The sequence below is a fragment of the Plectropomus leopardus genome, chromosome 16 (assembly GCF_008729295.1).
Source record: "Plectropomus leopardus isolate mb chromosome 16, YSFRI_Pleo_2.0, whole genome shotgun sequence".
NCBI lineage: Eukaryota > Metazoa > Chordata > Actinopteri > Perciformes > Serranidae > Plectropomus > Plectropomus leopardus.
This window is the reverse complement of record NC_056478.1, coordinates 23,122,697-23,150,491: the sequence shown is the minus strand read 5'-3', so window position 1 is coordinate 23,150,491 and position 27,795 is coordinate 23,122,697. Positions and strand designations below refer to the sequence as shown.

At 37.2% G+C, this 27,795-nt stretch overlaps 1 protein-coding gene and 1 non-coding gene across 4 annotated transcripts; both read left to right on the top strand.

Annotated features, from left to right (window-relative positions):
- Nucleotides 1–152: 152 nt before the first annotated feature.
- On the top strand, nt 153–23,307 carry dnajc5ga (DnaJ (Hsp40) homolog, subfamily C, member 5 gamma a). Of its 3 annotated transcripts, none has more exons than XM_042503289.1 (7): nt 153–297; nt 11,514–11,641; nt 12,701–12,914; nt 13,565–13,721; nt 16,133–16,314; nt 17,138–17,177; nt 18,373–23,307. In XM_042503289.1, exons 2-5 carry the CDS (start codon nt 11,523–11,525, stop codon nt 16,309–16,311), a joined length of 669 nt encoding a protein of 222 aa, XP_042359223.1. In that variant the 5' UTR covers nt 153–297; nt 11,514–11,522; the 3' UTR covers nt 16,312–16,314; nt 17,138–17,177; nt 18,373–23,307. The 3 variants fall into 3 exon arrangements, with proteins under 3 accessions (XP_042359223.1, XP_042359222.1, XP_042359224.1); XM_042503288.1 differs by having other exon boundaries at nt 16,103–16,314; XM_042503290.1 differs by lacking the exon at nt 16,133–16,314.
- A 4,295-nt stretch (nt 23,308–27,602) lies between these two features.
- Nucleotides 27,603–27,674, top strand: trnaa-ugc. Its single transcript has one exon. It is a non-coding gene; the product is annotated as a tRNA-Ala (tRNA).
- Nucleotides 27,675–27,795: the final 121 nt, after the last annotated feature.

Sequence of the window (27,795 nt, the reverse complement as noted above, 5' to 3'; positions counted from 1 at the left end):
AAAGCATCTGATTTTATTAGTAGCTTTATGAGCCTGAAAGGTGGGTTTTGGAGGAAACCTTGAAAGCAGCATCCTCTCCCTCTCGGTTTCCTGGAAGGAGGAACCAGCCAATAACAGCGCGTGTTCTCGTGCAGACAGACCCACACACGAAGGGGCGACCCGGCGGCCACAGCAGGCTAGCGCTCCTCTGCCACCGGGCTAACACGAGCCCTTAGTTGCGAGATAAGACATCAAACCGGATGCCTCTATGATCCAGCTAACCTTACAGCGAGATATACAGTGTTCAGTTCGCACAAGGTAAGGTATTTCGGCAGCACTACATCAGTTAGCATGAGGTTAGCTAGCCGTGGATAGCTGTTGTGGTCACGTACGCCGAACTCCATTCAAAAATCTGTCCATTTAAGAATGACATGTTTCTCATCAAAGGTAGCATAGCTCGAGTACCTTGAGACAAAAAAATAAATTCAACAAAAATCTCATTAGACTTTAGGGTACACATTCAGTTTGTACATGTGTTAAAACATCATTTAAAATGTATTTGAACAAGTGTAACACTAAATGAGAGGGCGGTGGCAGCGAAAAATTGTAAAGGACTGCTGGTGGGGATTTGCACTTGTGTTGAAATAAAAGCTCCATGCGTGTGTTCCTTCTACGCTGAATTGTTGCTTATGCGCAAAATATCTTCAGCCCATTTTAACAATGTTTATGTTTCAAATGCAATTAAGGAGATACTAAAGTGGCAGAATTTTAAATGCAGTTTGGTGTATCTTTGTCCTCACGCTGCAGCGGTGTCGGGAGCTACTTTTGGCTAACAGGCAGCCTAGTATAACGGGCCACGAACACTACCTGACATTTTATACATTTATTCACGAAGACTTACCTTGAATACAAATACTTTAAGTTGTTAAATGTTTCATGTGTCGTCTAACAGTTAGTTTAGCTAACGGCTAGCTACCTGTCAGCCCCGGGGCCAGTGTGACAGTTTATTCGGGTTATGAAGACAGCCAGAGAGAGACAACTGCTGACAGAGCAAGACGAAACAAGTGTCATGAGGTGGATATTTTTTTATTAATGTTTCTTGTAACATTTATTTATGAATGGCAGGATGTAACATAGAAAGTAGTTCTCCATGTGCAGGGAGATTAGCAAAGGATTAGGGCTCCACAAGGACAAACAGACGACAATCACGCGGCATTCCTTCTCCCGTTACACCGGCCCGTTATCCCCAAAACACCACACGCCATAATAACTTCATCAAGTCACCTGTCTGTGAAGTTATGCTTTTATTTGGTAATGTCACATCTAAACTGCTGAAACTTGAGGAAAACCATAACATTGTCCCAACAGTAACACCTGACTTTAGGAGTTATGGAAGAAAACTTCACATCTTTTAGTTAACGCTTTAAAACTTGTGCATATGTAAAGAAAAAAAAGTTATAAAATAACCACAACAAAAGGTGAAAAGCAAACACGAAAATGTATTGGTTTTATTATATTGTTATAAATTTGTTATGATTATGAAATATAGTTTTGGGGTAATTTTCCCCTGTTTGGGGATGGTAGTGATTAGGGGGTTCTAATAATCCTAGCATCTTCTTTAAAAGATTTTTTTTTACAGTTTAAAAATGAATAAAAAATATAACTTAAGCTATAACTGATATTCATTCAGGTAATACATGATCAAGGTTATTCATAATGCAAATTTTTCAGAATCATATTATATTGTTGGATTATAATTATTGATGCATCAATATGTAAGGGACTGTTTGTTATTTATAAGAGGGATGAGGGTGCTGTAAAACAGGGAGGCACTTTTTAAATTTGATTTTTTTAAGCCCTGGGAAGGGAGATGTGTTTTTGATTTGGCTTAGGAGAGATACATTCAACTTTAAATGGTTGTATTTATGCATTTATTTCAAATACTCCCAGAACCCCCAAAACCACAATAGGGTTGTGTATTTTCTTATGAAAATCTCCAAAATCACACCATTTATCATAACCAAAGTTATCAAAGATGGTTATTCATGGTGTAGGGAGGGTCATACATTTTTCTCCAGTCACCCAGGGAGGCTCAAGTTAAAATATCTCTGGAAAATGTCATGATATAAAAGAAAGCTGAAGTCACACCCCAGCCACGGGGAAAGCTGAGCTTCATCCTTAAACACACATCATGATTTATAAGTTGATTTATATTTAGTTTGAATACTTAAAATCTGAAAAATAATGTGTAACTAAATGTATCAAATGAATGGAGTAAGAAGTACAATATACAGTACTGTGCTAAAGTCATAGGCCACTTTGAACTTTATTTTAGCCAGGTTATATTGACCGTACATATTTATTTCTCAGTAGTCTTTTTACTAAAATACAACCAGTACACAGTATTAAAAATGCAAATATTTCAGAGTAAAACAACCTCATCAGGCTTAAGTTGCAAATATTTACTGTGACCTCCATTTCCTCTTAGCATGTCTTGAACTCTCTGAGGCAGGCAATGTGAGATTTACAATACTAATCCTCTGGTGTGTTTACACCAGGTAGCATTCAGGACATGTCCAAAGCTCAATATTGTTTGAACTACCTTTTGTTATGGTTGTATGATTCTATGTTTCACACTAAATACTGACTTCAGTCAGAAGAAGCCATTAAGTTTTGACTTTTTTTGCTGTTTTAAAACATTGTACATGTTCTCTGTATCCTTTGTGTCTTCATAAAGACACGAAGCAATGAATGTATGTCCTCATTACAGCTTTTCTTAAACAAAAAATCTGTAGTGGTTTAAGATTTTGCACAGTACTGTATATACTTCTAAAATGTAGTGGAATAGAAGTATAAAGTAGCAGAGAGTGGTACTACTCAAGTAAAGAACAAGTGTGTCAAAACTGCTCTTAAATACAGTGCTTGAGTAGTGTTTTTAGTTACAGTCCACCAGTGTTTGCATTTACACTCAGACGAGATCGAGTGACCTAATGAAGAAAATTGAGATTTTTTTGGTGATGCTCTGTTTCCCTCCAACATGTTCTGTCAGTCAGATCATTTGGGTTATAAACTGCACTGTTATCCTGCTATAAATCAGAAGTTTGGACTTCTGATTTCTCTCAGATTTGGTGTGCTTCCTGGCATGATTTCAAAAGAAGGTGCTTGTTGTATAGCATCTACTGTTTTCTGTGGTACAGTTAAACGTTTTATTTTCGGCATGTTATGTTTTAAAAGTTAGCAGCATGCTGATGCACTGACATGAGATGGTTAAACGTGTGTTTCTGGTGTCGTAGTCGGCCTGATTGCCGACCGAATGTGCAAACTGTTGTGTTTTTTTACACTTGACTTTGCACCTTTTACCATAAACCGAAGCAGTGTTGCAGTTAGAGTCGCAGATGGGATAGAGTCTGCTTGTGATGGAGGCAGGATTTGTCCACAGCCTGAGAGTGAAGTCTGCCTGGGAGGCTCCACTGTGCACATCGCCAGGTAGAATACATACCTGTCTATAAATACATAAATGTTAGCCTACTTTTTGCAACCTCTGAACAAACAGTGGCATTTCTTTATTTGGCTTGTGTGACTCAATGGAATTAATTAATTAAACACTGCAAAGAAAGTCTCATCATGGGAGGAACTTTTACTTTGTAAAACCTCAGGGAGCTATTTTTAATTATTCATTTTTATTTAAATTTTCATTTAAATGTATTAAAAAAAAAGTTGCTGTATACGATGTTGAAAGGCATTTAAACAAAGTTTTGTGTCGACCATAACATTGTAAGTGTTGTCTTTCCCTGGTTTTACAGATTGATCTGTTATCTGCCTTTGTCCATTCACTCTTTATATCCACATCACTGATGATTATATATTAAAAATCTCATTGTGTAAATATTTTCTAAAATCAAGAAAAGTCAAGCCTACAATATCGTCACAATGTCGACATTGTGGTATTTGCTCAAAAATATTGTGATATTTGATTTTCTCCATATCGCTCAGCCCTATCTGTCATACTCTCTTAGGTCCTTATGATGAATCTCCTCAAACTAATGCTCATAATTCTTGTCATAGTGGACAGTTTGGGTTGTCATTTAAAGGATTTGTTTTGGTGTAGTGCAGTCATCAGATAGGAGTATCAAGTAATTGTTTAACTTATCTGGCAAAACATTTTTTGTATGATTTTTTGGCGTGCTTGGCCTTGACAGTTGTCATTTCATAGTTACCATGCAGCACTTTCACAGACTGTTGTTATTTTTAACAATAAAGGGATTATTTTAAGAGTAACAGTGTATGAGTCTACCTTAAAAGTTGCTGTCTTCACAGGGAGATACTTTTCTCAGTGCCGCCCTCGGTCCTCACATGATTTTCCTTATTTGTGGGTTTTGACAAGCATGGTTGTCTCAAGTAATAGAAAATGTCTTGTTGAGCTGGCACAAAGACAAGAGTTCAGTGTCTTTAATGTTCTGTTCTAATAATAGCCATTAAAAATGGTCATGTAAGTACTGCTAATTATGGACCTGAGTAATAGAAGAAGTTGTTTTCTGTCTATGCTCAAATTGATTTTTCTGCTGGTTTGGAAATACCCTATATAATATATATATATCTAATTTAGATCTTATTTTAATAGTGATTTTGGTAAACTGGCAAAATGATTCTTCTTCTAAGCAAATGAGGTTGTTTTTTTTCCACAGATTTGTGAGACTTGATACTTGATTCGGGTTGAATGGCTGAGCAAGCTTGAAGTTTGAGTATGTCATACACTTGCACTTTAAAATCTATATTATTTCTATTAAGACTATAGAAAACATAACAATTTCTATATTACTTTTCTGACTGAAAACCTGTCCACATTTTTTAAATGTTCTCTCCCTCCCTCATTTTCTGCTTTTATCTCTCAGCTGACAGCCTTTCAGCTGAATAGCGGCTAAAGTTAGATAAATATCTGCACTTCATAAATCTTGGAGTACAAAAGAGTCACAGACAAATATTTGGAAAGGAAGACAAAAGACTCTGTGTGTGTGTGTCTCTCTCTCTTTCTCTCTGTCTCCAGCTGTACTGAGGCTGGTTTTGTGTTACCTTCATTTTCATACCATCAGTCCTGTTTGCCTGATAAATTACACTATTTGCATACGTCCCAGGCAGTTTTTATAGTCTGCACCAAATGACTGCAGTTAGCTAATTAACTTAATAGACCCGCCTCAATCGATTGCTCCCGGACGAGCTGCAGGGTGGCAGATTGATCGGTGCAGGCCTCTGTTGCCTGGTGGTCTTGAAGTTTTAAAGCTAAGCCATCCTCTATGGACCTGCTCTCTCTCGACAGACTGCCCGACATGGTTTGTGCTGCATGTTTGTTGAATTTGGAGTATTTACATCAGCTTTCTTGGCTTCAGCAGGCATGCCATCTGGGCCTGCAGCGTGTCCATCGTGGAGAAAATATTGGCCTTTTTTGATCTCATGTTTACAGGGTTTATTCCCAGTAAGAGACTGACTGGATTTTTGTTCAGTTTTGTGCAATTCATGCAGCAGTTTAGTGGTGTACGCTGTAAAATCTGACAAGTTGATCTTACTTAAAATAATCATAGATACAGATTGCCTTGAAAAAGAAAACTATATATAACTATGAATCTTAATTTATGTTTACTTTATATCTAAGTGTTAAGTTTACCTGAAATTTAGCTGCATTTACTTAATTTTGTGAGGTTGTTGTGACTTAGAAAGAACAAGGTAATTCCACTTGTCATTTTTAAGTGTTAGCAACCTTAGTAAACCAAGTTAGTCTGACTTAACTTAATCATGACAAAGGCGATTTTTTTTAATGATTAAGTTAGGAGATCTGTGAGTTCTGTTTTTTTTTTTTTTTAACATGTTAAAAAATTATTAAAATAAATAAAAATTTAGAAAGATTGTTTTCATTTAACTTGTCATTTTTAAATAGACTTAATAATTAGCTATTACGTAAACATAAGTTAAGACTAATAGGCATTTTACTTACCCCCAACAATCATTTTTATTGTGTACTGTCACAATATTTGTTTTTGTCCGAAGAATGTCATTTAAAACATTTTTCCACCCCAAAACCTTTAATCCATGTAAATGATTGAACCCTCTGTGTAATCAACAGATAATTTCCACCCTAATTATTTTATTTAAAGTGTTTCTTTTGCTTTTTTATTTTTTAATTTGTACATATTTAGTTAAATATTTGTTGTCTCTTTTACCACAATGGTTTTTTTGCATAGTTTCCAGACAGAGGACACTGTCATTAGTCACAGACTCTGCACCCGTCAAGTGAATGCACTCAATTGTGAGCTTAAATCTGTAGCTGCCATTTTGCCAAATTAGCCATCTGAAAAAAGTTACCTGAATCTTTAGTTGGCAAGAGAATAATAAAATAGTGCTCACAAGACCCATCTTCGTGAAATTACAAAAGCATAAGCAGTGCGGAGCTGAACTTTTGTTTTTACAACACGAGGATTTCAACTTGATTGGAGGAGAGACAATAGAGGCAAAGCTGCTTTCTGTTGCACTGGCTAAGCGTGAGAAATGTTTCTCATTAAAGCGAAAATTACCATAAAGCACAAAAGTGACAAAAAAAGGGGTTTTATCAGCTATCTGACCACCAATGGATGTTAGAAATGGTTTTCCAAAATATGCCCTCAGGTCAGGGATCTTGTTTTAGCAGATTAAAAATAGTTTGCATGTGAACAAAGTGAAGTATTGCTTGTGTGTGACTGAGAATGCAGAGAATAATGTGAGAGCAGTTACTCTGCTTGCACGTAAACACAAAGCGGCCTGTAACACACTGATTTTACTATGAAATCTGATAACCAAGATGTGCCAAGTTCATGTTGAACGTAAAGCTTGTTGACCCCGTTATGGATCCATATTCTTGATGGTCTGTCACAGTATGTCTATATGACTGTCAGTACCACCATGAAACTGATCTTTCCTCCGTCCCTCCTCTACACCTTTTAGTCTGCGGATAATCCTTTAGGTTAACAGTGTCACTCTTAGGGCTAGGAATGTCCCATTTGGATCAGAAGGATCAGTACTGGACCTGATCAATGCATTTTTTTAGTGTGTTGGGATTGGTTATTAGTGGCTATAAGTGGAATTTAAATTTTTGTTTGGTTTTACAGTAATGCTGTAGTAAGCCTTATTGTCTCAGATTTTTACTTGTTGTGACAAGGAATGTTTCAGTTCAGCTATAACGCTGCTGTGAGGTGGAACTGTGATTATATTACTCTTTTATAGAGCTCTGTACCTTTGTTACATTGTTACGCTAAGTGGATTTGAGGGCAGTGTCTGAAGACACATTTCGTTTCTTTACTTTGTTATTTTATTAAAATAAAAAGCCCTCAAGGAACAGTTTGAATGCAGACATTTTTCTTATATTGCGTTTCAGAGTTATTAAGCTGTCAAGCAGATACAGTGGATTGATTTGAATAACGCTGAAGTATTTGAACAGTGTATTGTGCAGCTGTGTTTTCCAGATAAATACAAGTATCAGATGGGGACTTGGTATCAATAAATACTCAATATCAAATGACTTGGATCAGGATCGGGGCATCCCTAATTAGGTCTCACAACCCATAACTGATGTTTGTGACTTTATTTAATTGATTATTTGGATGTTATTGATAAGTGTATGTTGCCTGCTTATATTTTATTTATTTATTTATGAAGATTATTTTTGGGGCATTTTGCAGTTATTATTTGATAGGACAGTTTAAGCGTGAAAGGGGGTGAAAGAGGGGATGACTTGCAGCAAAGGACTGAGGCTGGAATTGAACCCGCGGCCACTGTGGTGAGGATGTAGCCTTTGTACATGGGGCACCCCATTCTTATCTGTTTTTAATGGGATTCATTAACATTGTTACAGTTGAACATTTTAGACTTTTATGGTAGGACAGAACCAAAAGAAATTTGAAGACGCTGACTGCTGCTCTTTGAAATTGTGAGCATGTTTCACACTATTTTATAGCCTGATTTTAAGATTAATCTAGCAAGTAATTGTTTGCTTCAGCCCATAACCCATGCCATCATCCTCCAGTCTTAACTGCTTCCAACTTCAATGATCAATACCTCTATCTGTATACTGTTTTGGGAATACATAACCAACAGTTACACTCAAAGATGAGCAATAATATTTGGTCCAGATCGATGCTCCTTATCTACAACATGTCTCTCTTAATGACATGAATATGTGCGTTTACATTTCAGTGAGCAGATGAATTAATAATGGTTAGCAGAAATACCAAAGGCTCCGTTCACACAGCTTCTAGCATTAGCTGGGGATTTGTAATAATTGCAAAGGTCATCTGAGTTTTTAATCCTCTGCAAATCTGCCTACTTTAACATCTAAAGTAAAAAATCCAAAGCAAATTGCCTAGCATATGCCAGAAAACATGTCTGGTAATATCGGTCCTGTGTGAATAGACGTCTAATGTTTAGTTTATTTTTTAATATTTATTTACCTTCAAGGCTTTTTTCCCTCTATGTTAAAGTGTGACAGAGGACACAGTGACACAGTGGGAATGCTTAATAGGAGCGTTTTGGCCTAAAGCAGCCTATGATTCCTCCTGTCTCTCCGTACTTTTTCCATCCCATACTGTATCAAACACGGCATCTATAGATCTGTCTGTTGTGTGTGTGTGTGTGTGTGTGTGTGTGTGTGTGTGTGTGTGTGTGTGTGTGTGTGTGTGTGTGTGTGTGTGTGTGTGTCCGTGTGCGTGCGTGCGCACGCACGCAGGGCTGTCGATCCCCAGTCTGACCAGGACATTGGCCCTCTCTGACATGGACTTGGATGAGTAATCTGTAAGATCAGCAAAATGTAATCTTCTTTAGTCAACGACCCGAGCGGCATTATTTGTGTGGCTGAGTAAGAGTCAGTGTGTGAGTGTGCGCTCGTGTGTGTGTGTGCACGTGTGTGCGTGCGCGTGTGTGTGTGTGTGCGCGCTCATGCTTCTATGTACAGTAGCTGTAGTTTAATAGAAATCCTGTTGTAGTGTGTATTTTAATTGTAAAGCACTAATTGCAAGCTATTGTACTGTAACTCATTAACTCCAGTTATGATACAGTGGTGATTATGAATATGATTAAAGGTGTCTTTATGTGTATCTAGGGTTGCCAAATTCTACGAGGGAATGGAAGTGTAGGGGTATGAGATATGCAGATAGAAATAAGTCATAATAAGAAATAATTATATACTTATGTAACAGAAATTTAAAAAATCCACAATGTAGTTGAATCGAACTTTGATTATATGACTCATTTATTACTGCATTTAACTTTAACTAAAGAAAATAGAAAACGTTCCCTATGACCCCCCCCTCCTCCAAAATAAGACATCTCTCCAAAAAATTAACTCCCTCCATATCCTCACTATGGACTTCCTCCATGTCAGAGTTTTTTAGTGTTTTCACCAAAGAAATGTCACCATTAGAAGGTACTGATTTAATATTGAAATTGTGAAAAACATTTTCTTTCCAAAATTTCAATTAAGCATGTTATTAAACCTAATGTTAATAGAAAATGAATCAGTTACAGTTTTGAAAATTGATGAATTGTTGATGTTAAATGTAAAGTATTTGCTGAATGTAGCTGCTTTCTCTGTTTTTAATATCATTTTATACTGAATATGTTTGAGAAAAACAAATGTTCATTGAGACATGTTGCCTTTAGCTTTCTTTTTTTAACCCTTGATGAACATTAATATTTTAACATTTTTAAATGTTTTATACACCAAATGTTTCATAAATCAATCAACAGAAAAATAAAGGCATTTAAACTAACTGAACAGACTACAATTAAGGCTACTTCTCAATTTTGGAGGAAACAACTATGCTCTCTGCCCTGGATTTAGGTTAATACTAAAATAAAACGTATTTAGGGCCTATATAGAGTGTGAGCTGTTCCATCAGTTGTTGCGATTGTCTGATAGCAGAGGTTTAACTCAGTTATGGCGCACAGAACAAAATGAATCTTGTCTGTAAGGCAAACATCTTTGACAGAGCACATAGCTCACTTGTCAGGATTGGTTGCACATAAAAACACCATGGAGAAGAGGAAGTCTTTTGCTTATTAAAATGTGGCTCCCAATGCTGTTTCGTCAATACTGTAGGCTTATGAGAAACCCCTTTTACAACTGCAGTGCAATAAGGGAATTAACATTGTAATCCTGGTCTGTGTTAACAGTTGGAGGGAGAGAGACATGTTTTCTCACTCCTCTTATTATGGTTGTTCCTGATTATTTTGAGCATCCAAACCTTTGAGAGAGAAACAATGATTATTGTGTTATGTTGTATATGTTATTGTTGTAGGAGCTGAAATTTCTTGCTTCATTTAATGGTAATAATAATAGTAGTCTGTGGTTTATGTAAGTCTTAACAGGCTGTTTGTGTATCTTAGACACCAATTTGACTTTTTTAATCTAGATACCAGTACCTGAGCCATGGCTAATACCCAGTGCTGATCCGAGCAGTGGTTTGATTAATTGCACAGTGATGTAATTGTAGCTCTCTTTCATACTGCACATATAGAAAATGCATAAACAGATGGATATTTAAAGAAGAACAATAAAATAGGCAATACAATAGAACTATACAGAAATAGCGCTAAAGACAGAAAAACAGAAAACTAAGTTATATTTGCAAGTGCTTGGAAGTTGAAGAAAGATTTTGGGGTTCGCTGTTAAACTTCGACTGTGCTAAGGATTGCAACAGAGCAATAAGCTGTAATATTTTATCTATAATCCCTCAGCAACATTTAATAACATGTTATATAAGCAATATCACATCAGAGGGAGTGCTGTTGTACCGTATTTCATCACGGCTGTGATTTGGTTGTAGGAACGAGGCCGCAGGCTGCATGCCGAAGATAATCACAACAGTTCTACAGGCGCCATTAGATTATGATTTGGTTGTGTATTTAATTGTGTATTTTTAAAATTTATTTATTTTTAGCTCTGCCAACACAAGTGGTTCTGATTTAGCGTTGTAGGGCAGCGACTGCCATTGGTGGGTCGCGGGTTCACTCTGAATGGACCACAAGTGACTCACGAGTCACGACCGTGACTCTAAAATATTTTTTCCTTTAGCCTCCCTGAGACACCTGTTGAAGGACTGTCGGAAATGTAAAACTCCAACAACAATCCTGTTTTTAAACTTTCTGGCTGTGATAAATGGTGTCATTTTAGAGAAAAAAACAATGCCTAAAAACTTTGAGAAAAACAAAAATCTGAAAAAAAAAAATAATAATCACCAAAACATTTTAAAGGAAAAAAAATCACCAAAGGTTTGTTGAAATTACCCCAAAAATGTTTTATTTTTCCTAAAGAGGTCTGTGCTAAGCCCTCCATGTCCTCAAATCCTAGATATGCCCCAGGTTTCAACATATTGCACCATAATGACTGTGGAGAAATCTGGACCCAGTAGCTGGACCAGTAGGGAACCATTACGCTAGACTAATAGGGGTCCTAACAAATAAACAAATCTCTACATGATGTTTCACTCTGATGTTTTTTCTCCTGCTGATAACAGAGGTGAGCCATGGCTGAACCGAACCCCTCCCGCCCCCAAAGGAAGATGTCAACCGCTGGGGAGAGTGTGTACAAGGTTCTAGGGCTGGAGAAAGGAGCGACAGCTGAGGACATCAAGAAAGCATACAGGTAAGCAGTCTGAGCACGCAGTAATCTGAATTATTACTCCAACTGAGACATCTCCTCAGAAAGGATTAGGTTCTTCAGAGTAGGCTGGCTGACCACATCGTAATTATTACTTGAAGCATTTCCTTAATTCCTTTGCTTTAAGTTGTGTAATACTGTTCCTGACTGTTGGCAAATGTTTCTCATAAGTGGTGCAATCATTTAGAGACATTTCTTTACCAGCCATATTGCTAAAGAGCATTAAAAAGGCAGCAGGAAGTAGGAAATCTTGTGTTTTTTTGCTGAAAAAAAAGACTAAAAACATTAATAATTTATTGAGTTTGAAAACAGTTGCTGATTAATGTTGCAATGTTGTCTTTAATTGCTTGTGTTTATTGTTTTACTTCTATTCTTATTTTAGTTTGACATCTATGTTATTTTATTTTATTTCATTTTACTTTGTCTATCTGTATTTATGTCTGTCTTTGTGCAGCCACAGAACTATTTCTTTTGTCTTGCTTAATTGAGATGTTGATGAATTGTCTGTCAGTCAGCTAATAGATTACACAAATAATGGTTTCAGTTCAACATTAACTTCCTGACTCATTCATTTATTGATAAGTTATTGCAGTGTGATTCTCCATGTAAATTTAAAACCTTGACGTCCTTTGTTCAAAACTGGTGGAGGAACTTATCATAAAATTATTTTTGTCTGTTTTAGACTCGAAAAATCTCCTTTTAATAGACAATAAGATAATTATTTGCTGCTTATTAAAAAACTGAAGATGAATATACCCTAAAAAATAATCAAATAAAATCTCAACCTCAGCTTACCTCTCCTTCCTTCACTTTATATTTATTTATTCAGTTTATTGAGTTAGGACAATGCACATTAATCAACATATCAGCAGTAAGCATCAATTTCAATATGCCGGAGTTAGCGCAATTGCTAAATTTCATCTGTATTCTTAAGGCAGGCGCCATAAAAAACAGCCATACTGACAGCTCAAGCACTTAAGCACGCTTGCTCATCTTTACTTAACCTCATTTGATTTCCCGTGTTTTCTTCTTCTCTCCTGTCAGGAAACTCGCGTTGAAGTACCACCCAGATAAGAACCCTGACAACCCGGAGGCAGCGGAGAAGTTTAAGGAGATTAACAACGCCAACTCTATTTTAAATGATGAGACCAAGAGGAAGATCTATGACGAGTATGGCTCCATGGGCCTGTACGTGTCCGAGCAGTTCGGAGAGGAGAGCGTCAAATATTACTTCCTTATGTCCAAGTGGTGGTTTAAGGTTCGTGCTTTGGTTTGTATACAATCTCTGTGGATTTGAAGCTGCAACTTATGCATTAATAAGTGACAGTTTGTGCTACATTGGAACATTTTGCGGGCCTTGTTTCAGTAAGGTCATATTAGTTATGGGCATTTTTGTGAGCTACAATTTTTTCTACTTGCACAGCCCTGATTTGTATTGTTAACACAATAAAAGCATCACCTCTATCCAGTATAATAAGCCAACAACAAACACATTTTATGAAGCGTTTATTGTGTCAGATACTATAGTTCAGGTATAGTTTGTAGTGTGTTTTTTTGGATTTCCCAGCACAAAAGGGGCGTTTCTTTTCCTCTAAGAGCTCTTGTGTAAGAATCAGATCACTAAAATTGAAAATCGGACTCCAAAGTTTGTCTTTTCTCTTTCCCTGGGTGACAAAAAATGTATAACGGTTAGAAATCAGGAATATAAATACCTTCCACTTTTACCACATAGCTCTCACACATGTATGAGTCCTTAATATGCCAGCAAAATTTACTGTACAGAACTATGTTTCTTATCTGTTTTAGAGGATTAAATAAAGTATCGTCCCAGCACTTTATTAGATCCCCATGTTTTCTTGCAAAAAATTGTTTTTAAACATTATCCTATCTACATGTTCGTTTCTGCAGGGTCTGGTGCTGTGCTGCACGATGTTCACCTGCTGCTGCTGTTGCTGCTGCTGTTGTTTCTGCTGCGGGAAATGTAAACCACCTGAGGATGATGAAAACTACCAGTATGTCGACCCTGAGGACCTGGAGGCCCAAATCAAAGCAGAGCAGGATGGAGGTGAGAGGGTGTTTGATATAGTAATGGTAGTGGTGGAAAGTAACTAAGTACATTTACGCAAGCACTGTACTCAAGTAAGAACTCAAGGTATTTGCACTTCACTTGAGCGTTTCCATTTTATGCAGCTTTACACTTCAAGTCCACTACATCTCCGAGGTAAATGTTGTATTTTTTACTTGACTATATTTGTCTGACAGCTTTAGTTACTTGTTACTGTCTAGACAAAACCATGCATCTCCAGATTTGTTGATTTTTAATGTTTGTGATAAACTGAACGATGGAGTGGCTTCTTCACACGTTGAGAAAATTCTCCAACTTATTAAGTTAAAAAAACGGTATAAAAAGCATCTGGGATTAGCTGGAATATGCATCGTCAGAAAGCTGAAAACAGGGCTGATTCCTGAAACCATTAAGAGTTGACTTTTCAGAGATACATGGTGACCATGCTATAGATTAAACTAAGCAGGAAGGAGTTCAAATGAGTACAACCCTTAAAGGGATATTTCAGAATTTTTGAAGCGGGGCACCCCTTCTGTTTCTACAAACCAGGAGAACACCGACCGCCAGCTATTGTGTGTAATATACTGACTATACAAGTATCTCATATAGCCCCACTTTAAAAATACCGAACAATCACTTTAAACATCTACAGCAGCAAGTAGCAAGATACACATTAATACAGCGGAAATATTAACCCATAAACATCATATATTATGGTAAAATCCTGACAGGAAACATTTTACTGCACAAAAAATAGTTTTGCTTTTCATACTTGTAGCTACTGTTTTTGATAACACCTTACACATACTTCTTTTTAATTATGGTTTTGAATGCAGGACCTTTGCTTGAGGTGGAGTATTTCCTTTTAGTTTTTGGCTCTAAGGTCTTTGACACTGATGTTGTAAATATGCTCCTTCTGGATTTTTGTTTGTTCCTTTTATATAGTGATGCACTCTATTTTTGCTTTGTGATTGACCACTGTACATCCAGGAGGCAGTTCATGCTCCCACAAGTCGACGAAACTGTGCAATGTACAATTATACATGACTAAAAATAACTTGCTGTTTTTAACTTCATTTCATCATTTGCTCATTTTTTTCCTTGACAGAATCACATGTAACATAGTAAACGTTTATTGTCAGCGATGAGCTCTGTTCTTCAGAAATTGTGTTTAAACATGCATATGAAGAAAAGTGAACCGTGTGAAGCATCGCCTCTCTCACAGGCAGAGACTAACACTTTGTCTACAAAGGAAAGAAGCAAAAGAAAGGGGATCGTTACTTTAATCACATTATAACTGCTCTGGATGAATTCGTCATTTGTTGCACTGTTTAGAAAACAAGGGTGTGAACTCAGCAGATTGTGGAAAATGTCAGACAACAACAGTCATTTCATTTAAGACATCTCAATTCCGGGACAGTTGGGCACCATATACCGAAAAAGTTAAGTCTTTCAATCCTGGAGATAACCGATATTTCCACAGCTTAAAGAAAGGACGAATGTTGTGCTTCTGGCTGCTCGAAATACTACGACTATTAATAATCTTGGTATTCCAAAACTCAGCTTCTTCCTTCCTTCAGGTGCAAAAGGTAGCCCAGAGCGAGGGCTGGATAGCATTGGATCCGTTGTTTTTGATCTTGTTCTACTCTTGTGTTTGTTTACTGGGAACTTTGGTTGTTCTAGCAAGAAAAGTACATTTTTTATTTTCTCTGGATTAAAAAAAAACATGTTACAATGTGCTTGACCATGTCAAAATCTCTGAGCCCTGTTGCTTAAGACCAGAAGCAATTTATACACATTGCAGGGCTCATGAATATCTGTTGCGGTTTTAAATTCAATAAGTAATATACTAGGGCAATTCGTCTTTATATATAAAATAATACTCGTTTATATAGCACTTTTCAAAATAAAGCTACAGTGCTTTACAGTAAAAACAAAAATTAAGGGTAAATTAATATAAAAGTAGATAAAGTCAAAAGAAATAGATATAGACGTAGATATAAGGCATAATAAAATAATTACAACATACACCATCAACTGCATCAAGTTGTTTTAAGGTGGAGCAAACAGCATGAGAACAAAGAATATCTCCATTGTCAAGCACAGACATGATATTTGACTTTACATTAATTTTCTTGTCCTTAAGACAAATTTGTGTTATTGTGATATAAGAAGCTATTTTCATCTTAGGTTTCTGTACCAGTTACTCCTCATTCTGTTGTTTCTTCTTTTCAAAAGTGACATATTCTTGCTTTTAATAGCTTGATTAACTTCATGTCATATAATGTTGAAACAACATCAGTGTTGACAGTAGATCTATAATGACCCCTAAAAGCTTTCTGTAACTTCACCAGTGGATTTGTCATGTTCTCACACTGCAGGATTCGTATTTTCATGCTCCAATCCAACAGGCTACACAGTAATCATAGGCCAGCCCAAATCTGATCAGGGTGCAGAAAACCCAGAAGGCCAGAGTCAGTCCATCCCCCTGCCAATGCCCATGCCTCCACCTTCTGGGCCCCAGTCGTCGACCCCGGCCAGTCCAGCAGGGGAAGAAAACCCCGGAGAGACCCTGCCAGAGTCGAAATGACTCGTAAGCGCCGCCTCGTCTGATTTCTGTGTCACATTGTGTTCACTCCTGGTGTTGCTCGTCCATGTTTGTCAGCTGCCTGTCTGACTGTACGTGGCTCATCACTGCTTCTTCACTCATCCACCACTAAACCGCTCGTCTGCTGTCTAATTACCACTGTACTGCAACATTCATCACATCACTCAAGTCATCTTTTACCTGCATGTCTTTTACCACCATATGCTTGTAGCTCATTCAGAAAATGAGCATGGCTGGAATCATTTATGTAGCTCTGACATTTTTATACTGAACTGTTTTGTATACTGTAGCTGCATCATCTTCTGATTTGTGATTTTGATTCATAGATGGTATGTTTGCTCGTAGCTTTCATCATAAAGGGGGAAAAGAAAAGGAGACGCCTGTTACATCTGTTATTATATTAGTGTTATAGGCATCAGATATTGCTTCAGAATTAAGTTTCCTTGCACTATACGCCCACCTAAAGTTTTTGCAGAAGTGTGTTGTCTAATATGCATCTGTCTGCACAACAAAATGCAACAGACTTTGTTTGCTTTAATAATTGAATCAGTCTACTGCTTTTGTTTTTTTTGTGCCAAATAATAGTTAGCTTAGCCTTAGCTGTGTTTATCAGAAATCATCAATTTCTTTTTTTCTTGTTTTTATTTTGGTTGAATTCAAAAGGTTTTGACACTAGCTTTCCAAAGCCTGCTGAGAACTGCATGATTAAAGTGATTTTGTCCGTCTGGGTTTAAAGATACTCAGGGTAGAAATTTGGCATGGTCTAACAGAGTGTGGGTAACATGGACATCTTTCTCTGCTCCCACAGGAAAGTGACAGTGCAGGTGAGCCTCAACTAGTGGATGCAGGTAGGTAGGTTTTGTATATATCCATATGCAGAGTAAAGCATCACACACATAAAAGAAGCTTTGAGGGCTGTAGTGAATAGTTAATACTTTATTCACAATGTTGACATGTGAATTCTAAATCAACATTCAAAAGCCGTGTAGGCGTTTTAAAAAACAAAAGTATTTATATTTTCTTTTTTCATTTCTCTTCATTCAGTTTAAACTTGGTATTTCTGCACAGTTTCAGATAAAGATTAGGTCACACTAATATAAATTTTATACTCTGCTGCCATCGCAGAATAACATTCCAGTGGTGGCTGTGTGAGATTGCTTCTGTCTGGTGTTGATCCAAACATTTTGAATAACTCTCGAGCTTTGTAAAGTCCAAAAGTCAAAATTATGAGATAAAAACCTGCAGATTTTGAAAATGATTAAATCTATTTTTGTTTATTGATATAGTCTGCTTTACTTTAATACATATTTGTTGGCATCAAGCCTTTCAAAAAAACATTTTCCCCACTGTTTGCTCTCCCACATTCCACACACAAAGGGTGGCATGCACCTGTGCTAACAGGGCAGCAATTTTACAAAACCACAAATGACATTTTATTCACTTAAGGTCCAGTTTTTAGGATTTAGTGACATCTAGGTGAGGTTGCAGGGCCTTATCTACAGCCAGTGCTCAGTTTGTACACTCTAGGATACCATAGAAACAACATGGCAGACTCACTCTGTTCATTGTAAGGAAACAAAAACATAATAATTTTTATTTTCAGTTGATTATAAACTAATGAAAACATTGTTACACACATTATATTCCATTTCTGCCAATAGATGCCCCTACATCCTACACACTGGACTTTTAAAGAGTTGATACAATAAAAGACAACTGATTCATTTAATCCAATGAATCACTTTATTCAGATTGAGGATTTTGTTCAAATTGAAATTGTTTTTTTTCTAGGGAGATGATGTCAGAATATGATGATAGACATCTGAAGCTATATTCAAACACATTGAAAAAAAAATTTAATTAAGAAAAAAACTTTTTTTTTTTTTTTTTACTACAGCCCCAGAAGCTCTGTAAATAACAGCCCTTGATATACTATTTGTTAGTGGACAACCAGTTGATAATTTTGCAAAGCCGTATGTGCTGATTTAAGAATTCAGTTGCAGTTGAATCTCAGTTTGACCCCCCACCTCTCTCCCTCTTTAGCCTTTCGAGCCCGTACTATGATCCAGCCACATTCGACTGCTGCCAGAGATCAACCAGCCCAAAACCACCAGCCAGCCCAGGCCCACCGCTCACCCCTGACCGCTCTACCCACCTGATCTACCCACCGGACAAGTCCTGTGAGGCGGGCACTTAAAGGCTCCTGGCCCCCTCCATGGAACTTCGGTTATGAAGGAGTATTCGTACAAATTAAACCACTCGCCGGGCTCTGAAAATGCTCTGAAAAATCAAGTCCCCTTTCTCTTTCCAGCTTGCCACATACTTTGGTCTAGCCTGGGCTAGATGGGATCTCGCCAGTCATCCATAGTTTGGCAACATGGCTGAACTCTCACCAATCTGTTCTCGTCATCCCATTACAACCAGTGAGGATGTGACACTGGGCTAGAAGATGGCAAAAACAGGAGGATAAAAGGATGAAAAAAAACATAATGGATCCTCATTATTTATCCACTGTCCAGACCAGGACTGGGATTATCTCTGTCCCAGACTCTCCTTCCATTTTTGACTCCGTTTGTGACCAACAGGAGCACTTTTTTTAATTTTTTTTTTTTTTTTACATTTCTCCCTCTTAAACTTCTTTCTTTTGGAGTTGTCCTCCAAAAAGAACAAATAAAGTTTTGCTAAAATAACTCCAGTATGGAATTGGATGCCACTTGTGATGTATATGCATCATCAGAAGCCAGCAGCAGGACGATGTGTGCGTGGAGGACGTTTTTGTTCTCTCTTCCTTCAGTCCTTGTGTTAACAAGCAATCACATTCAGCTCAGTGTTGCATTAACACCCTCGAACGATCATCCTGTCAAACAAGCTCTTCATGCTAAGTGTGGTGGTTAGATTCTTCTTTCAAAGGAGGCGCAAGAACTAACAGATGCTTCTTAGAGTAAAGTTTTCAAATCGGGATGCAACTACATTTGACACAAACACACAAATGCGAGGAGGGGGAACGGAGGAGATGTGACGCAGCAGAAGTGACTGCCTGACTGATGTATTCGATGTTCAATGTCTGAGCCAAAACCTGGAGCTGAAAATTCAGAGCATGGATCTGGAGTAGAGTCGAGGCTTTTCCTCCCCAACATGCATGTATTTTTTTTTTCTGGATGCATGCCCCCCTCCCCCACCACTGTACAGCACTGGAAAACAGTCCACACCCCAAACCACAAAACATAAAAGAACTGCCTCGTCTAAAACCTTTCAGACATGAAAACTCTGGTTGCATTCACTCTTTACACTTGTACCAGCCCATATGTCATTGCGTGCCGCCCTCGGCTAAAAAAAAATACTACCCCCTGTGTAATCTTTTGACTAAAACAGACCATAACAGATGCCATACCATGGGGAAAGAACCACAGCATTTAAGTTTTATAATCATTTTTATGTAATTACGTGTTGTCAGATTGTTGTGCTCCTTCTTGTGTTGTAGTCGGACTACTTGGTAGACCAAAGCCAACAGCTCCATGTAGCCAGCCAGCCCATGATAACTCTGGTCGAGGCCGATTAGTCTCTGAAACGCTGTTTGCTCCATAAGCCGCAGTTCAGTTTGTCAAACTTGTATATGCATTTGGGTCTATGCACCTTGTGAATGCGGGTCCGTCGCCATTTCAAATGGTTAGACTTTTTTTTTTTTCCTTTTAACTTCAGTTCAGGGTGTAAATTTCTTTTATTTTACCTCTTACTTACAGAAGTAAAACTTTGAAGTTACTTGATAATCTATAAACTCAGGTCCAGATTCACTTAGACTGCATTGCAAGGGCAATGTTTTTATTTCATTGCACCTCAGTTACTTGAGTGCATTTCAGTTTTCATTGAATTCACATTATGTTTTGTAAATTAATTTGTGGCCCTTGAAAAAGAGAACTGGATCACCCCTCTTTTACTGCAAACTTCAGGCACTTGTATTTCATTGGGAGACTAATCTACTAAAGGAGCATGGATATAACCATAAACACTATTTGCTTTGTGAATACAGTAATGGTGTCCTGAGCAGAGAATGAAGTCATGCTTCCTCCGTGTGTGTGTGTTGAAATCCAAGCTTCTCTGTTTGTTGTTGTGGTAGCCGGTCCGACTGCACTTGTATGTGATTCCCATGTTTGTATCTTAATAGCTAGCTAATGGACTTCATTCTGGGCTGCACTCATATGGAGGTTACCGCTGATAATGTTGTTGCTGAAGTGTAGCGCCGACCCTCCAGTTCCCTCTCAGTTAACACCATTAGTTCTGTCACCATAGTTGATGTTGTTAGCACTGATTGCTCTGCTGAGCCACCTCCATGTTGAGAGCCATGTGCAGACAACCTCATAAGCCCTTTCTACACAGAGATACTTAAGTTCCTTTGTTATGTCTTCTTTACATTTTTACACAGAACCAAACAAAGGCGACATCATCCCGCGTCAGTGTGTAATTTAAGATAGCATGCTGGCATTGCGGAACTAAAAGAGGCGTGACGGGTATGATGGTTACAACAACGGCATCCTCTTGTGTGACATATATGTGTGACATATAACATACACGTTCGCAGCACTTTATAAAAATGGCATGAACATGGTATTAACAAACATTTACCTTCTCTGTTATGTTGTGGCTGATCTTGTTCTCTGCTCAGAGAGTAAGAAGCTCCTGAATCTTATTGTTTTCCCAATCTGTGGACATTTATGGCTGATGCTCTTCCTCTTTGTGTTAGTCACCAACTGCTCAGAGCTGCTTTTTAAATCTCCTGTAGTGGGTCGTACACATAACACATCGTCAAAATGTCACACCCATCCTGCCTATGGTCCCATCCTGCTGCCTGTCCTGTTTATACAGACTCCGTTTCGGTGCTGTTACTACCTTCCGTGACGGTTTAAAGATGAGACAACTCTGTCCCTTCATTTTGAGATTATACCTTATCTAAAAAACAGCGAGGCAGCATTATGGTGTGATATCCCCGCCTTAAAACGGCAGTGTAAAAGGGACAATAGCTGCACTCTTAATATCATAAAGAGCTCTTTTAAGTTGTGCATCTTTGCACCATAAATCTCCTTTTCACAGCTTTCTTGAGTTTCCAAGACGGAAAAATTTTCTCTTGATGGTGACAGTGATGTGCCTTGAAAAATAATTGCAGCAGTGACTGAACAGATGTCTCTTAATGATTATTTTGTAGCTGTTGGTGTTTATTTCAGCATAAATTTGCTTGTAAATTTAGCATGTGGAAAAACTAATTAGATACACATACAGGTACATCACTATAACTGGTGAGAAGAGGCCATATTCACTAGTTCTGCTCTTTAATTCTTATTGTACACTAGTGATTATCACACCTCTCTCACTCTCTCAACTTATTGTGATCATTTATTATTGCCCCTTCCTGTGCAGACCTTTAGTGAATCTGGATCAGTGTTATAGGTGTTTTGAAATGATCTTGACTTAATCAAAATGTTTTATACACTTGGTCAAAAACACACATTTTCACTTTTCTTATTCCCTTCTCCCTGGATGCCTTCAAACATGGTTTTAGATCACTTTTATTTGAAAGGTTCCCTTCGGCTCATGGTCTAGTTGAAAAGGAGCATCCATGTAAAAAAGGTACTGTTTTTTTTTTTTTCTGGAGAAATATTGTCCTCACGCTCAGTGTTAATGCTGCAACTGACAATAATTTTCTTGATTTGTTGCTTTGTATGTGTCAGATATCTGTGAAAAATGGCCATTACAGTTTCCCAGAGTCCTGAAATGACATCTTCATATGTCTGTTTATGTCCAACAAACGGTTCAAAATGCAAAGAGATAATTTCACTATTATGTGGGACTGAGGAAAGCAGTAAACCCTAACACTTGAGAAGCTGAAACATATGAATATTCTGCATTTTTTGCTTTATAAGTGACTCAAATAATTGAAAATCAAAATTGTTGCTGATTGATTTTCTGTCCATTGATTAATCAGTCATTCGTCTCAACTCATGTCGACTTTTAAACTTGACATAAGAGGTCCCCTGTTGAGTTACTGTCCCAGCTTATGCTCTCTGTTTCCAGGATTTCAGTTGCTACAGTCCTGAATTTTGTGTTGACTGATCTGTATATACTGTAGGGCTATTCAGAGAGGTGGCCGGCTTCATGAAGAGTTTTCTCAACCCAAAGCCATGTTGTTCGTATCAGTTTTAATAAAATTTAATTAGTTAACAGCTCTAATTCATCACGGCTGTATTTATCCTCAGTGTGGTTCAGCCCAGAAGGAATATACTGTTCACCTTGCCAACATTTAAAATCATGTGAATGGTATTGTGTAATGTTTGCTCAAAGTTTCATGTCTGATTACTTCCCACACACACAGGTGCTTTGATAGATTTACCTCTGCAACATGACCATTATTAATCTTTTAACATAATTTTGACAAGCATTTCTGCCAGCATATAGTGTCTGCCACTTTAACATTGAGACTAAGCCAATTTTACTTAACCTTTAATGTTATTAATAAATATGTTGTGGTCAGCATTTCTAATTTTTTGTCTTGTGTGGAATGCTACTTTGAATGAGTTTTTTTGGGTTTTCTGAAATGACAAGATGGACACTGAAACAATGTCATGTCTACTTAACTACCGTTAAAAACAGTCAAGCCAAATCTGGGTGCATTTAAGGGAATGGTTTGACATTTTAGGAATATACTTAACTTGTTTTTTTAAGAGAGATACTGCTGCTGTGCTCTGCAAGTACATAACCCCAAGCAAAACACACACAGCTTGTTTTATTACACTTTGGTTTTTTCTTGTGTATTAAACAAACAAAATGTAAGATGTTAATTGTGAGATTTAAAAAGCACAGGCTAGCTGTTTTACCCCAAAGGAACTGCGGGAGGTTTTGAAGCCAATTTCCGTAGTGGCCTCTGCCCTTTGCTGCATGTCATCCTCTCTCTCTCCCCCTTTCATGCTTAAGCTGACCTATATCTAATAATAAAAATGAAAATAAAGGTAAAAGCCAAAAAATAACCTTAACAAAATAATAATAATAATTTCATCCCCATTTAAGTTAGCAGAGTGCTAAACCGGAAGTAGCCAGCTTGGCTGGTGGAAGTCTCTGCTGCGCACGCTCCATGGGCCCAATGATGCGGAAGCAGCGCTGATCATCCACATATTTTTATACGCAGCATTTGAATAATTTTGGTTTCCAACACTGTATGCAGGTCTCTTTATACATCCATGGTTTGCCCCTATATGCAGTCCTTGTGCGAAGCTAAGCTAATTATCTGCTGGCTATAGCTTCATATTTACTGTACAGACATGAGAGTGGTATCAGTCCTTTCATCTAACGCTCGGCAAGACAACAAAGAAAAGCATATTTCCTAAAATTTTGAACTATTCCTTTAAATCAGTGTTATTTGAATAGACCAAAACTTGCGTCTTTAAACAAGGCCTTCTCTAACGAATTTTGTTGCCATGCCATGGAAGGTCTATTGATAACATTTCAAACATTTTAAGATCTATGACTTTTGTCAGTTGTGTGTCAATAGGGTAACGCTGATGTGCTGTTGAGAATTATTGTGTAGTGCGCAGTACTGTTGCTTGCAGTTGAATTTTTGTACATTTATTTAAACCAAATGTTCTCCCTTTCTGATGGCAGGTGAAATTTAAAGGGTATTACATTGTTTTTTTCTCCTACAGTAAATGCTATAGGGGTCTATATGTCAAGTTAAACTAATTTCTCAGCTGATACAACTCCTCAGAATTAACATTGCCTGGTGAACTGCAATAATTTAACATTGACCAACATGTAAGACCAGCAACCGAGCTCATTGTTTCATTTTGTGATTTACAAACTGTTGATAAACCAGCTCAGACAAATACCTCTGTCGCCTTGTTGTGGCTCTGTCTTTGACGGATTACAGATCAGCTTGTATTTCTCAGAGAAACTCTGTGCAGACTCAAAGGTCTTCATTTCATCCCAAGTTTTTAACCATTTCAAGGTAAAACCTGTAACTTCAAGTGTTGTGTAACATTTCAGGAATGTTTTTTTTTTGGGCTGTCGTGGGAGCTTTTCAAATTAAATCAAAAGTGTAAAAGCAATGAGTCCATGGAGCACTGAAAGAAGACATATTTATTATTTTTGTAACTGTTGTAAATAAGTCAAAAAACAGCAAAATAACTAACAAACTCTTTATTGTTAGTGGACATATCATATGAATTAATGTCTGTTTTACGGTGTACATACATTTTGGATTATTTTCCTTTTTTTAATTTGTCACATATGAATACCATAATTTGAATATAATAATACTAAAACGGGGGAAGGGGTTCAACTTATTGGTCATCTTGGTTGTTAAATTGTGAGCGCACACAGTAAAGTCATGTTTGTGTTGACTTTAAATACAGGCTTAAATGCGTTGTGCTAACCTGATAGCATACACTGTATTCAGTGATGCTAACTCCATGCTATGCTAAAAACGGTTAGTGTGGAGCTAACCGTTATTCCAACAGATGGATGATGTTGGATCTATGTTCTCATTACTCCATTGAAAAGTGAGACAAACTACCAAAATTGCTTTATTTCTCTTAGGAGTGACGAGAACATGTTAAATTTTGTAGAACATCATGATGAAGAAATTTTCAATGTAGATTGCTTTTTGGGGATTGGGCGCGTCATTTACTGTTGTAGTGTCCTGTGGAAGATCTGTAAATGAGTTATTATGAATTTCAACTAATTAAAACGGGGGATTTTATAACTTCCTGTCTCTTAGTTTTTGTGTTTGCATTTGCATGTAAAGTATGGGAAAACCTTTATATTATAACTTTTTATCATCGACAAATCCCACAACAAGAGCAAAGCCTGCAGTAATTTGGTCCGTGTGCCACGCAGCAGCAGCTAGCCCATTTGTTCTTTCAGAACAGGACATGTAACGAGTATAAGGTGACATTTTTATGCATCCATGCCGATAATAGCCGTGGCCCGAAGCATTTTGTTTCTGGGTTGCCCCTAATTTGTACCATTCTCAAGAATGCATTGAGAGAATTTCTTCTGATTGGTTCAAATGACCACTTGGACTCAACAATCAACAGATTAGATGTTGGTGGTCATAGGTCATAGTGTCAGTCTTATTTTCGTAAATGCAGTATCTCTGGAAGGCCTTGAAGGAGTTTCCTCAAATTTGTCACAAACGTCCACTTGGACTTCAGGATGTACTGATTAGAATTTTGGGGTCAGTGATCAAGGTCACCGTGACCTCCCAAAACATTTTTTTGGCTAAAATTCAAGAATTCATAAGCTAAGTATGAAAAAATTTCACATAAATGTCTAATAGGATAAATGATATGATGGCATTTTATATCCAAAACGTCAAAGGACAAGTTCCCTGTGATATCATAACTTTCTGCAAAAACAGTTTTCTGGCCATTACTAAACATGACTAAGGAACAGAAGGGGAGACATTTGGTCAGCAGGCTGTGGGATTGAGTCAAAATAAACTACAGTGTGTGTTTATGGTAATGAAGGAACATGTCACTCAGTGCAACAGTTTGGCTCATTGATGTGTTTTTTTATAGTGTTTGAACAACATTGGAGCTCCATATCACAGATGAATGGTGGGCATTGGATACACAACCGATAATTATTAGTAAGATCAATTGACTGTTGAGTTTGGTTTCTCCATGAAATTTCATGTCAATAAGAAAAATATAAAATAGAAAGTCTGTCTGTCACTAATGAACAATGGTACCCTGAAACTACAGATATACATGAATAGCTGTTTGTTTTATGTTTATCTTACTCTGCAGCAGCCCTACAAACTCTACTCTATAAATAGTCTAGTAATCCCATTAATAGCTTAGTCTACTTAGCCGACTCCATTCTGTGGATTAGAAAATACCTTGCTAGGACCTGACCCCACTGCTGTCTACTTGCTTATCAGGAAGCTGACAAAGGTCAGAGGGCAGGGACATGAGGTGAAAGTGTCCCAAAACATTTAATTAGCTAATCAGTTAATTAATTAATTCATTAGCTCTGCCCTCAAGGATTTGGCCCCATTTATTTGTTTGTCTTTTTCTTATACAAGAACATAAGTTAAAGACAAGTGAAAAGATTACTAATTGGTGTTCTGGGAATTTTAAGATAATTATTTTTTGTAAAATAATAGTATTTGTACTATTTTGTCATGCACTACTACACTTACTTGAATTACAAAAATCATAATGGTACACATTCATTTAGAAGATAGCGCAAGATAGAGGTGAGTCCCCGTTGAGTGCTTTGCAGGTAATTTAATCGTGATATCTAGTGATTAGGGTCATAGCCACAAGGCAGGATATTGTCTTGACACCAAGGGTTGGAAGAAGTTCATTATTTTTGATTAAAACATTAAAATTTCACATTTATACATTTATCCATTGAATTATAAATTTCAGTCTTGCCAAATATTATATTTCTGTTTCAAAGAACACTCACACAGAGAAGAGACCTAATTTTTCTCAGCTTCAGATGAAACTTACAGACATTCAGTATACATATTTCACTTGCTGGTCTTCTGAGAGGCTGTTATTTCACCACAACTAGATGAGGGATCACCAACATAACAGAATTATGCAGTGCAGGTAGAAATTCTCAGATCTCAAGTAAAAGTAGCAAAAAACTACAATGTGGAAATACTTATTCAGTCCTGCATTCAAATTTTTACTTAAAAGTCACAAGTATTATCCTTATATTATCCTTTTAATACTTCCAACATACTAATAGTAGGGCTTACTTATGATGCATAATGACCCATCTCTGAATAATATAGATTATGTCACTGGATTATAATTATTAATGCCACAGTGTGTTCATTACCTTAATGTTGCAGCTGGTGAAAGGTTGGGTTGATATTGCTCAATTTATATACTAGCAAGTCATGAATAATAAGTAATAATTTTGATCTTATGTTAAACAATAATGATAGATCATATTTGTTGATAACATTTTGTTTTATCAATCTGAATCTGCAAAATAACTAAAGGTGATCAATGTAGTGGGGGAAAAGTACAATATTTGTTTCTGAATTGCAGTGAAGCAGAGGAATGTTGTAATAAATTAAAATATGCAAATAAAGTCTAAGTACTTTTACTCAAGTATATTGCTTCAGTAAATGGATTTGATGATGAAAAATAATGGTCAGATAGCTCAAAAATAACTATACACAAACTATATAATCTATCACTACTTCAGTCATAATAACATGAAGGAGTAAGGATAAGAGTATAAGTTTTACTATGAATTATAAGGAAGGGGATGTAGCTCAGTGGTAGAGCGCATGCTTTGCATGTATGAGGCCCCGGGTTCAATCCCCGGCATCTCCACATTGTTTTTCCTTGTTTTTTCAGCTTGAAGGCATCATGATTCTCTGTGTACGGTTAAAATATCAAACTAGTCACTTACTGACAGTAGAAAAGCAATAACCTATCTCATGTGCGTTTTGTG

What these genes read in the sequence shown, in the direction of transcription:
- dnajc5ga (XM_042503288.1), top strand. Translation starts at nt 11,523, where the DNA reads ATGGCTGAACCGAACCCCTCCCGCCCCCAAAGGAAGATGTCAACCGCT. An exon ending in GACATCAAGAAAGCATACAG is followed by an intron (nt 11,642 to 12,700) that starts GTAAGCAGTCTG and finishes CTCTCCTGTCAG; the next exon opens with GAAACTCGCGTTGAAGTACC. An exon ending in TGTCCAAGTGGTGGTTTAAG is followed by an intron (nt 12,915 to 13,564) that starts GTTCGTGCTTTG and finishes TCGTTTCTGCAG; the next exon opens with GGTCTGGTGCTGTGCTGCAC.